Raw genomic sequence first — 13144 nt, forward strand, 5'->3', positions numbered from 1 at the left:
GTTATTGTTGTTTCACAACAAACACAATCAATCTCTTTCTCAGCCTCATTCAAACTAAATGTCAGGGTTTGAATTGCTTAAGCTGCTTTAATGCAGCCACATTATGCTAAAGAGCAGTTCAGTGCTGCAGTCCAACGATGATAGAAAGGAGTATACAGCAATGTTTATCTCAAATGGTTATGCCCCTTCATTGTTCTCTGACATGCTCTCTCTGCCTTCCTCTTTGTACTCTATTTTTTTTCTTCAGTCCATTCCCTATCTTCCTCACTCATTGACTTCCTTCTCTTCCCTCTAATTCTGTCCTCCTGGTCAGTATCTGAATGGTCTGTCTCAGAGGAAAAGCAGAGATGTTCCCTGGCCATGGTTCTTAGTCACACTTCTCTGCTTCATCGGACAGAAGATGAAAACACTAAAAACTGTTCCCTCAGTGTACTCTTTGAGAAGCTTGAAGCTTAACACAAGACATTTCAGACCTGGGCTAAAGTTATCGTGGATGGAGAGTCTTGACCATTTATTTATTAAACATCTATCCACTGTTTGTTTTGCCTTCATATTTTTACAGCTCTGCCGTTTAGTCGGATCAAATTAACTCCCAAAAACCTCCAACCACAAAGGCACAAACAAAAACAGTTGGCAGTCAATTTAAAGAATAACTTTCTCTATTTGACTAGTGTGGAATCCAATATATAATATCGTACAAAGGTCCATGCTGAAACAGTTTACTCAAAATTGAGATACTGATAGAAATAGATGGGAATGTATTAAAACTTAATGGTGATACCATACAAACACACACACACGCAAACACACCTCATCAGCCTCAAAACACTAACATGCTATTGTGCTGACAAAAGTCTGTCCACAGACAGACACACACACACACACACACACACACACACACACACACGATTAAAACATTAACACCTACACTAGAATGGAGAGGAATGATTAGAGATGGGTTACAATGATCTGCAACCTAAACCAGATGTGGGTCAGGGGTGCATAGTGGCCACCTTCTTACTTCCTACCTCCCTAGTTCTGGCCCCCTTGCTAGGGCCACATCATCTTCAAATTGTGCCCTCATTTTAGTCTCAGCTACACACTGGTAAAGGTTTGTGACTGCATGTTACATGGTTATAATGCTAATGTGTGGACAAACATCTGTCCCCAGGAGGACATTTTAATATGATGCAACAGGCACGTGCACACATAGGGCCCAAGGGGTGCTTGAGCCCTTGAGCCCCTGCCCTTTTTGCCGCGTATTAAAAGAGAGAGAAGCAAAGAGAAAAGCGACTTGAACCTTTGTGAGTTATCAAGCCGTTGTTGCTGTTGTAAACATTGCTGTTCCTACTAACATTCACAGTAGTAATTTCTTGGTTTTGTCACATTTTTAGACATGTATCCTGTATTTCTAGTTTGTACTTGCCCTACAATAAATAGCCTGATAATAAACCAGTGTTGTAGTGCCTTTTAGAATTGCAGCTGTATTGCATGTCTTCTAAACCTCAGTATTATGATAATGTGAATAAACTCATGTTGGCAATAATTTGCTGACCCAAAAGAAATGGCAATTGCATATCACTCACAGCTACACAGGATACACAGCTAACTAGTTAGCTTTCTATAAGTACTTTGTGTATTAATTTTACATTAATGTACATATTGTGTTATAAAGCCCTGAAAAAAATGTTCATAGCGCACGCACATACTGCCCTTTTCTGACTTTGAGTCCCTGCCCCTCTATGATTATGTGCACATCCCTGTGATGCAGACAGACTCACTTACTGATCATTCCCAGCTGAAGCTGTCACACCTGGTCAAAATTATACTGCTATCAAGGGTGTAAAGTAACATATTTTGAGAACTGATGCTGTAAATTAGTAGCTATTATATGTACAATACTTGTATTTTTTTTTTTACTTTACTTTAAAATCAGTGCTTTATCCTTTTAGTGCAATTTCTGTTTGTAGAGGTTTTGTTGTGGTATTACACCTCATTTGTGAAAAAAGGAGTACAGACTAGCAGCATAATAGTTATGTAATTATAGCCCAGTGGGAGGACAATGTGCTGCGAAGTTTGCTCTGAACTTCTTTTTTCTTATTGAGTGATCTTTGACAAAAGCTCTCTTATTGCGAATAGCTGGTCACCATTAAAAACCCCCCGCTGACTCGAAGAAGGATATGGGTATGCGGGTATGCGACATTCATAATACATGATAGTTCCATCATAAATAAAACGGTTTTCACTGAAAAAAAGTAAACTGTTAATAGATGTTTTTTCTGAATAGTTTACAGGCTAGGTGGCATTTTACTATAAAATGATAACTTTTATGAGGACCGCCAGTAGTCCGTGTACATTATTCATTTCCAATTATAGAGACAGAGTTCCCATAATTGCACCATGCTGTGTGATGTTTTGCCTTCCTCAGTGCTTTGGGAGTTTAGAGATGCTTTTGAGTCACACAAACACACACACACACACACACACACACACACAACCACTCATAAAGTAAATGCCTCCAGACAATGTACGTGCACTCACATGCAGACTGTACATACTGTGCAATTTACTGTAATTGCCTTCTGTTTGAACTTATGATAAACGTATCTTTGCTAGTTTGACCTTTGCACATTTGAGATGGTTGTGTTGTGTCGGTTTTGCTTGCTCCCTTTTTTGCGTATTAATTTGCTTCTAAATGCAGAGCAGGCCTTCTTGGAGGATGTGAGGCTGTATCCATCTGTTTGTCTCATGTCTGTTTAGTCTCCTCAAGCACTCCCTTATTTCTCTCATATTTGTAACATAACACAATCTCCGCAAAAGGCACAAAGAAATACATTTCACAATACTTCAGACACAGATGTCTTAAAATCAGAGAGATGTAAATTAAGAGATGCAGTACATTAAATGTGTTTATGGTGAGTATAAGATCAAGTTTCTCAACCATAAAACGGTACTTGTTCTACTGCAATTATGTATACTGGAGTCATTTGTGGTTTTACTACTTTCTATTATGGGGAATGCGAAATGCCACATAAATAATTACTACTGCAGAGAAAAGAGGATTGCCCCTCGCTGTTTCTTTGTCAGACAACCTTACAGCATGAAATAATACGTGCTAAACTTAAAGGTTGAATTTACCTTCCATGACTCCAAACTTATCTTGGTATGTTTTATATAGTCCTCCCTCTTCCCTCTACCTTGTTTTTAGTCTTGCCTCAGTCTGATTCAGTCTCACCTTGTGTTCAACAACCTGACATCATCATATCTCTGTCATCCCTGCTGTCTCTGCCTGCATTATAACCATTTCCCGACATACACATGTTGGTATTTACCTCACCTGCTCACCCATCACATTTGTATCTCTTATCATGCATTTAACTCTTGGCCCTAGCTCTCCAAGATTGACAGGCATTTAAAGGGATTGTTAACCCCCAAATCAAAAATACTTTACCTGTATTGCTCTTTATTGGCTATAGTGATGTCTGCCTTGTCTTAAATATAATGGACCTGGATGGTACTCTGCTTGTGGTGCTCCAAGCACTAAAGAAATACATTTGAAAATCTCAACAGGGATTTCTCTTTCCAGAAATGATGACTTGGTTAGTCCCCAAACCTTGTTGTGAGAAGTTTAATGCAGGAACATTTTCTTTCAAACTACACCTGCCAGCTGTAACATAATGCAAAAGGAAGCGTGCATCTTCTCATGGTTGACAGCGTGGGAAGTAAACAGCTGAGCTTTAAAGTAAGCTAGCCTTCTGTCCATGAGTATAAAGAAAGTTAGGGTGAACTGTCCCTTTAATATAAACAAGGCAGAAAATACATGCAGGTGTTACATTATGAGTAAAATAAGGGCTCTTTGCTTGAGAGTAAACAAAATGTGCTGAACATGCTATGCAGGAATGTTTTCACTAAGGTGGTAGCAAAACCTTCTGGTAAAGCTGTACATGACTGTTATGTCATATTCAAGTCAAATCTAGTCAATTCTTTCTACACGACCCAAAATCCCAGTTCACAGTGCTTCATAGAGCTTTACAATCTGTACAGCATACAAGAACATCTGTCCCTGAAAATTCAGCAAAAAGGCAGTCCTGTTTATGTTGGAATGTATTGTTTATTATAATTTTAGCTTGTATTGTAATTCATGGAATTTAAATGTAAAAAGGAGATTAGGAGGACTAAAGGGGACTTTTTTGTATTTTTTGATTCCCTGAGATTAGGGTTTATGCTCAGGTGAATTTGTTTGGAAGGTAAATTCTGTGGTGTCCAGAGACTGATGGATCTATATTAGTGCTGTCAACGAATATTCTAAATTCGTAGATATTCGAATATTTAAAAAAAACGGAGATTCGATTGTGAAAATTATTATTCGACTGTGGAATAAAACACATCAGAGGCTGCTCTGCGAGTGGGCGCACTGCATGACGGGTCAGTGACAGGTCACAGGAGTCGCACTTGCACAGCGTCACTCACTAGCCCTTTTTACACAGCGTCTCCGCACTATCTCCGGAGCGTTGTTTCGCCAATTCTCCGCCGATGGTGATTCACACAGAGCGAAGCATCTCCGCCGTTCCGCCGTGTAATTCACACAGAAAGCCGGCGCTGCGGCTCCTAAAGAGGCGTGACTGTACACGTCATGTGGATGACGTCGGTGTTTCCCAGGTGTTCCCCCTGTCTACCTAAACCTGCGGACAGTTTATAATCATATGGATGCTGTTATAATGTGTAGTGATTGAGATCATGACCCACCAAACATCCTGGAAAGTGACGAAGTTACGTTTTTCGTGCTAAATTACATAATTACATAATCACCATCAGTAAACTGGACGCTGTCTGACTCCCTCACTCGTGGGGGTGGAGGCTGTTTTCTGGGGGAAAGTTCCCTGAAGTCTTGGTCAGGAGGGCTGACAGTTGCGGTGATTTATTTTCATCACAAACACTCGGTGTGTTAAAGTTTTTGCCGGTGACAAACGATGTTTTTCGGGCAGAAATGTGATGAAGAGTCGATAGGACGGGCGGGAGGATGGATGCATCTCCACGTACAGTTGCGGTATTTTTTTCCTCATATAAGTTGCCAAAGACAGTTACAGTTTCTACATTACTTTTGTTTGGTCCTATACTGTTGCTTTGTGGGACATATCTCTGTATTTAGTTGAGTGAAGGACCTTTGCAGTTATCAGACTGCACGACCGACACGCCCACGCTCCGCGCCTCCGGCTTAACCGTTCACACTGGGACGGCTTACCAATAATGCGGCACTGATACTACCTCCAGAGGTGGATCAGAGCCGGAGCGAAATTTCCCCCCTCTCCGCGTCTGAAACTTTCACACAGAGGAGGGTGCGGAGAATTGGCGCAGGATCCCCGCATGCAAACGGCAGTGTGAAAGGGGCTACTGCTGAAAGTGAGACGCGACAAAAACCGTGGCAGATACAGATGGCAGAAAGAAAAACGAAATGGCAGAAAGTTCAGAGCCCAACTCGGCAGCAGAGAGAGTGGTTTGTACTCCAAGCAACCTAAAAAGCTCTGTTTGGAAATACTTCAGATTATGGTCAGTAGACGACAAAAATGCGGAGCCTCGAGATAAAGTTGTATGCAAACTGTGTAAGCTACAGTTAGCTTACCATTTCACCACTAGCAACATGAGGGCACATCTCGAAAATGTGCACCCAAATATGCGTGCCATGATGTCTGGAAGTCCAACTAAACAGCCACGTCTCGAATATATTTTTCACCGCCCGCAGGGTATCAGATTGTTTATTTAAATCAGTATACGCATAGAGAGAGCTTTATTTCGCAAGTCTAATCACAAGTTGTATAGTTATTGTTGCTTACTTGACCACCAATGAGAAATTGAACTTTTCACACCTTGACAAGGTAAAACCTGACACTGAGACGGTGAGCTGGCTGGTCTATTACACATTGGCCTGATAACGGGTTGGATGGTGAGCAGCAAAAAAATGTCGAGCAACAACACATTTTGAGGCTTGGAGTGTGTGTGCTTATGTGTGTGTGGCTCTATCCCGCAGGCTGATAATCATTGCCTCTCTCCAGATGGAAGAGTGTTCCTGACTCAGTAGAGGTCTTCCTGCTTCCTCAGGGCAAGAGACGCAGGGGGTTGATGCGTGTGTGTGTGTGTGTGTGTGTGTGTGTGTGTGTGTGTGTGTGTGTATATATGTGCACACTAGTGTGTCTGAGTGCATATGGAGGTAGGTATTGAACTGTCACTTACCGGGAATCCTCCAAGGGATGAGCATCACACAGAGAAGAGTGTGAGGAAGCCAAATCAGATAGAGACTTTTGGCATCGTCAATCTACAGCAGACAACTTTATCACATAACCTCAGTCCCTCGTTTTCTTTTGAAAAACTGACAGTGTTGTTGTCTGTGTGTATGTGTGGTGAATGCTGCCATTTACAACACTTGATGGTACTACATTTACGTTTTTTACCATGATTGACTGTGAGAGAGCTGAGCTCCTAATCAGAGGACGTATATACCAAGAAGCCGAAGTGGATACTATCCTTGGAGAAATTTCAGCTTGTGTATATAAACTGTCCAATGGCACAACTAATAGGAATTGCATCTGGAGGATACTGTATCTCAACTGAATCACTGAGTCAACTGAGTCACAGGTTTTTATAAGAGGAAAAATGGTTTTCTTCTGTACATGCAAAAGCTTCAGTTAAAACAAAACAATATTAAACTTTGAGGGACATGAATTAATCAGGGACTTCCAGCAAAGCTGTCTTGATAGATCCCAATATGTTAATCAATTTGCAGAACTTCAAGGCACTTCTTGCTGGCTGTCTTTAAAAAATACTTGTCCTTTTTAAATCTTCATTGTGTCTTGGTTTGTTGTAGCATAGTTTAAAATCCAACTGAAATCACATTTAGTCATCCCTTTTTGCACTCTAAATAAATGTGTTTTCATATTTATTGTAGATAATTTAACAGAAAACAAAAAGGTCAGAAATTCTGCTTTTCATCTAAGCTGGCTGGGAAAGAGAGCCTGTTTTTAATGGGATTGAATAGTCAGGACCACTATAGCATCTAACCAGACCAGACCATACATTTGCAGGTATTTTTACATTCTGTCTAAGGTTCTGCAGCTGAGCAGCTCATTAGCTTTCTAGTCTGCAAACTGAAATTAACAGTGCTCTTATCCTCCTGTTCTCTATGTCTGTAAATTAGATAACAACACATTAGCTAGATTTAATTGGCTGAAACGAAATAATGTTTCCATCTACTTGGACTGACACACTAACGATAGTCTGTAGAAATAATGCAAAACTAGTGGGTGACAACAAGGGAAAAAATACATTTCTGTTATTGTTTTTCCAGAAGAAGAACATGGTGATAGACAGGGAAAATATATGCTGTTGTAACAAAAGACAGTTCAGTTGACTTTATACAGTTTAATGCAGTACTTGAAAATATTGTCAGGATTCTAATTCATTTATACAATACAACTACAATATGACATATATCTACCTCTTTTAAATAGAATTCTAATAATTGATTTCCACTCTTTCACATGAATACCAGCAGAGATGATTCACATTTTCAGTGAGGGAGCAGCTTCTTGGGAGCCTCTGGCTTTGATTGACAGGTGGAAATGGGCTTCTTTCCCACTTTTATCACAGTGCAGATGTCACAGGGTCCACCTGGAGCAGGGATGTCGCCGAGAAGAAATGGGTTATAGAGAACACCCACTTTGTGTTAGTACACATAAATGTGATCACTCACACACTCAATGGATGATGAAGAGTATTTTCCTCATGACAACTTGTGGGTCGTGAATAAATTATTCAGAGATTCACCGATGCGCGCACACACACACATTTACACATTCTTACATTTACATAAATCCTCATACATCCACATCGTCAGGCACCAGAGCAGAGTGACTTTAGCTGGCACAATAATCTTGCTTCAAGTGCAGGGCAGTATCTGTTCAGATTGACAGCAGATTTTGTTCTGATTCATGTATAGGGAGGCCATTCACCTCGACCTCTGCTTGCGCTAATAAAGAGCACAATACAGCACTCCTTTTCCCACCTCGTCCGAAAACGTGAGTGAGAAAACGTTTATAGACATTTATTGTTTTGCCTCACCATCTGATACAAGCTCTCAGCACGGAATCAGTTTAGTAATTCACAGTAAATTGCCTCCTGCATCAGCCAAGTTAAGCTCCCATGGGGAGAAACGAATCACTGTGAGAGAATGAAATCTCATCTTGTCTGGTCTTGTTCTTTGTAAGTGCTTTAATACCTTTTAATGTTGTGATAATTAGTGTAGCCAAGAAGAGTGAGAGGATAAAACACACAAGACACTCTCTTTGTCTTCAGCAGTTATGTTGAATTGGTGCCACCTGGTGGTTGAAGTGTGTAAGTATTTTTTTTTGCACCTGCGGACTTAATCTACTCAGTAGCCTGATGCACCGATTTATCAAAAGGCAGTCACTCTGGCTCTGTTGTAGTAAAGTTAGCAATTGTTTCATATTAATTTATATTAATATTATAGCATCACTTAGAAGTCGGGTTTGAATGATGGTTCCTAGGCTAAGACTGGTATTGTGCATTAGAAGATTGCCATCTAGAGTCGGCATGCAGACAGTGCAGAGTGATTCATGGGGTTAGATGTGTTTGCTGAACCATTTCATGGGGTGAGATTGAGAAGTGTGAAGCCAGAGGGTCAGGGGAAAAAGACACACTCTCATGCTGCTCCCTTCCTACCACCCTTTTCTCCTTCACACACACACACACACACACACACACACACACACACACACACACACACACACACACACACACACACAAATCATCTCCACAGTGACTGGCTGTGCAGTTGACAGACACATTTCCCAGGGGTCTTGGAGGTCCCCGGAGGAGTCGGTGGTCAGCGAGGTGGATATTCTGAATGTCAATCCGTGACTGTCATGGCACCACCTACTTACTGTGTGGTAGTTACTCAAGACAGTAATCAGGATGTTAACAAAATACTCTACACTAGCGTTTGGCAATATGGTAAAAAAAAAAAAAACGTTTTCCATATTGTTCAATATAGATATTTATCAAATGCTTGCCAGAGTATGGTGATAATGACTTAAGAGCCAGAAGAAACCAGAGGGTTAATTAGTTAAACATAAGAATATTCTGTAGTTTCTTAACATAAAAGATAGAACAACATAATGTACACATTGTGCAATGATGGCTTGGTTTAATATGTATTTTGGGATAAAAGATTTTATTGATTATATAAAATTATTTTCCTCAGCTTTGAAGGATAACCCGAGTTCAATTTCAGTGTTGCTTTCGTGGCCCTCAGTACCACTTATTTTTTTTCCTATTCCCCAGAAAAACTCTTTGACATCCACTTTACCGGTGGCTCAAACAATGCTTTGTGGTATGAAATGGGCTACGACATGCATGGCAAAAATCATAATCAACGTTTCATCTTCCAGCTCTACTCTTTACTAACATGTATTTAATACATGTGTATTAAAAAAACAGTAACGTGCAATTTAAGAGCAATATATATATTTCATATTTCGCTGTATTATGTTGCATTGCCGCAGCTATTGTTTTAAAATAAATGTAAGTGAACTCTCAGTTAATTACGCATTACTCTTTGTTCTTTATTTTGCTCCCAGGATAACTCTGACAGCCTGTCTTGCTTCACTGAGGTGAGGTTAACTGAGTCTGAGCTTAATTTTCCTCAAGGTTCCCTTTAATGAAAGCCCAAATATAAAACAAACTGTTCCCTCAGTATTCTGTGTCCATATTTTAAGCTTTGCTTTTATTTGAACTGATGTAATGTCTCAGCAAAGCTTGAGTATGTGCTGCACAGGCATATTCAGGTATTTTGGTGCTTAATGCAGCTACAGTCATAGTGACATTAATTTGAACCTTTCCTTTTGACAATGTGCAGTATATCTAACAGAAGGCATCATTTGCTGTCATCAACACCTCTGAACCTTGAGTGTTTTTTATCTCTACACCAGAGAATAATATCACACTGAATCACTCCCCAGCCTGTCCGAGCATGCCAAGTCTATCACAAAGCGAGATGTTAATTTGTGTTTTTCATTGTTTTGTTATGACAGGTCTCTGGGTTTTTGACTATTTTGAAGCAGTGGCTCGCTGGAGACAAATGGTCTGAGCGACTAGAGATAGAAATAAAAACACAAAATAAAGAATAGTAACAAAGATGAAGCAAAAATAGCCGGCTCATTTTACCTTTTGTTGTATTCAGGTCTTTGTGCTGCACTGATAAGATTTGTCATTGTTCATATACTCTAAGTTCCTACTGATCTGTGGATGATTGTAGCCTGTGAACCAACAACAGTGCAAAATGCAGTTCTCCCTCTGCCTTAAGACAGTGAGAGTAATGATTTACCCTTTAATCAAACCTGATAATCTCAGGCTTGTGATAGAAATATGATTCATCCTCATGTAACTTTAAATCAACTTAAAGTGTGATGACTGCAGGCATTTGTTTCTATAGTGCTAGAAGGAATTATAGCACAGAACTAAAAATTGGTTCTTTGGTATGTTTACGAATTTGATTTTGAATTGAAAATGTATCAAATTCAGTTTTGACGATTCCACATCTGCACTGCAAATTGATTTATGTCAATCAATAAATTGTTGGTGACATTGAATACCGTCTCATTTTCTCCAGCACAGTTTATACAACTACTGTGACTCAGAAACAGTATCCGCCAAGTGCCAAATGTGAGAATAATTTCCGTTTGGCCAGTAAATCTTGTAAGACCCTCCGCCACACAGTCAGTTTGCACTAAGAAGTCTTTGATGAGGAAGCTATGCTGAGCATTTCTGCTGTGTTTTGGTTTATCTCAGTAGATTTATCTCTGCTTCTCTCCTCTGCTTTTGGTCTGTGCCGGAGTTTGACACACTCAGAGGGACCTCATGGTGCATTCAGGTGCACGTCTTAAACTCTAAAATCTACCTGGCTTCATATGGCAATGGATATGTGCGACGACAGGGACCTTTAAGTGCACCTGAGGAAAAATGTAAATGAAAGTTGTCTATGCATAAAAGTCTAAGTCTAACAATAGCAATAGCCATCAGTGCTGAATATTTTTTTTCTGACACCCCTAATATCCTTAGTCTATTGTTATCATGATATGAGACTATATATGTCTTGCATTTTGGATATTATTATATCATAATATGGCATAAATGTTGTCTTTCCCTGGTTATAAGACTCCATTACAGTACCCTCTCAGTCATTATATCCCCATTACTGTGTTGATACCAATTGTCATCCCTACAACAGATACTGAGGTATTTCGTCAAAATAGTATTGCGATATTTGACTTTGTGTCCCAGTTCTAGCATTTACAGAGGCTTTTGAAAAGATTTCAAATCTCGAGATATATATTGTGTATCGTGATATAGCCTACAAATACTGCAATGTTATTTTAAGCTTTAAAGATTTTGCCAGCACTCAAGGTACAAGTCATATGTGAGTAGAACTGTAATGTACTCATTTCAAGAAGCGTCTTTAGAGGACATCATCATAGGACGTCTTGTTTATTTGATATTGTCCTCATAGCTAGAGCTGTCATTGCAACATTCATGCAAAGACAGCCAACTGAGATACATAAAATGAGAGAGGAGGAGATAGAGATGCTGAGAGGCATTTAAAATGCCTTTTTCCGACAGCAACATCAACCGCCTGATTTTAATTTAACAACTTTAAACAATATTTTGTATAACGCGCAAATCAGTAAGTAGGTCGTACTCCTCTCCTCCGCTGCCACAGCACCAAGTTGTTTTGTGTGCTTCCATCTTCAAGCTCCGTCTGAATTGACTCTGTAAGACAGAGCATTAACGAAATGTTCCTTTTGAGCACCATACCTAGCATCAGCACACACCCCTCCATCTCTTCCCATTCTCTCCATCTTGCCCCCCTCTTTTTCCTCTTTTTCCTCCTGTGCTCTCTCTCTCTCTCTCTCTCTCTCTCTCTCTCTCTCTCTCTCTCTCTCTCTCTCTCCCTTCATTGCTCCTTTTTTTCCCATACGCAGAAGCAATCTTTTTCTCTTGCATCCCATTCCAATAGTTTCAATTTCAGCTCATCTGTCAATTGATTTGGACCTTATTTTATGTCTCCACATTCTCTCTCTCTCTCCCTCTCTCTTTCTCTCTCTCTCTCTCTCTCTCCATTTTTCTGTCTCCCTCTCTTACAATCTCCCCCTCTCTCTCTTTCTCTCATCTTGGAGAGTGTGCATGCAGTCTCAAATCTAAGCCGCTGCCTGTCAGGCTGCTCCGTTTATGCGCTCTGCGCTACTCTGCTTCCCTCTCCTCTCTCCTATGCGCTATACTGCACTGCACTGCACTGCACTGCTCGTCTCTCCTCTCATCTCCATCTCTCCTCCTTCTCTTTCTCCCTTCTTTGTCTTTCTCTACCTGCATCCCTCTTTCACTACACTCTCGTATCTCTGTTGTGCATTGCTGCGCTCCGCTCCATTGTTTGGGGAAATACTGTACACTCTTGGTGTTTTTGCGCCAGGGCTGAGTGCACTCCGGCTACTGGTGGAAGAGGATTCAGATGTTCCTTGTGCTCCAGGTTCGGCTTGTCTTGAACTATTTGGATCTGTGTGGGCCAGAGAGGAGAAGAAGGTAGGGAGGAAGAGGAGGGTGGGCAGAGAGCTGCCCAGGTGAGATCTCCATCTGCTTGGGGAAGTAAAGGCTTCAAGGTGGTGGCGGTAGTGGTTGATTGTTTCTCCGTCGAGGGTCATGCCCTGGGACTTGCGTGCTTTTCGGCAGTTGGAGTTGGAGACCCTCTCCCATTTTTGCCCCCCTAGTGGGGCAGCATTGATCCTGGTGCCGGGAAAAGCAACCGGGCACCAGCGGCACCACCGTGAAGAGTGGGCACCATGAACCAGCTGGATGCACCGCGGCCACTCAACTGGACCATCAGAAAACTGTGCCATGCAGCCTTCCTGCCTTCTGTACGCCTGCTAAAGGTAAAAGAACACAGGGGAAGGGAGTGTGGGAATGAACTAAAAACTAGATTTATAGGGAGATGTATAGTAAAATATGGCAGGCAGCCCCTCTGCTATCTTGCTACTTTTGCAAAAGAAGACAAGTAGAAAGAGGTGTGAGGATACAAAATGAA

At 40.8% G+C, this 13144-nt stretch overlaps 1 protein-coding gene across 22 annotated transcripts in view; it reads left to right on the forward strand.

The window, feature by feature from the left end:
• Positions 1 to 13144, forward strand: part of trpm3 (transient receptor potential cation channel, subfamily M, member 3) — a 169645-nt gene that overhangs the window by 21831 nt on the left and 134670 nt on the right. For 7 of the 22 annotated variants that reach the window (XM_030415780.1, XM_030415796.1, XM_030415788.1 and 4 more), the window contains exon 1: positions 12028 to 12992. The exons of 14 other annotated variants lie outside the window; for them this stretch is intronic. In XM_030415780.1, the coding sequence (XP_030271640.1) occupies positions 12903 to 12992 (90 nt within the window). In that variant the 5' untranslated portion in view covers positions 12028 to 12902. Of the gene's footprint in view, positions 1 to 12027; positions 12993 to 13144 lie in introns of those variants that run through there. One more of the 22 variants, XM_030415790.1, reaches the window with a different exon arrangement.

Source organism: Sparus aurata, chromosome 5 (genome assembly GCF_900880675.1).
Source record: "Sparus aurata chromosome 5, fSpaAur1.1, whole genome shotgun sequence".
Classification (NCBI taxonomy): domain Eukaryota; kingdom Metazoa; phylum Chordata; class Actinopteri; order Spariformes; family Sparidae; genus Sparus; species Sparus aurata.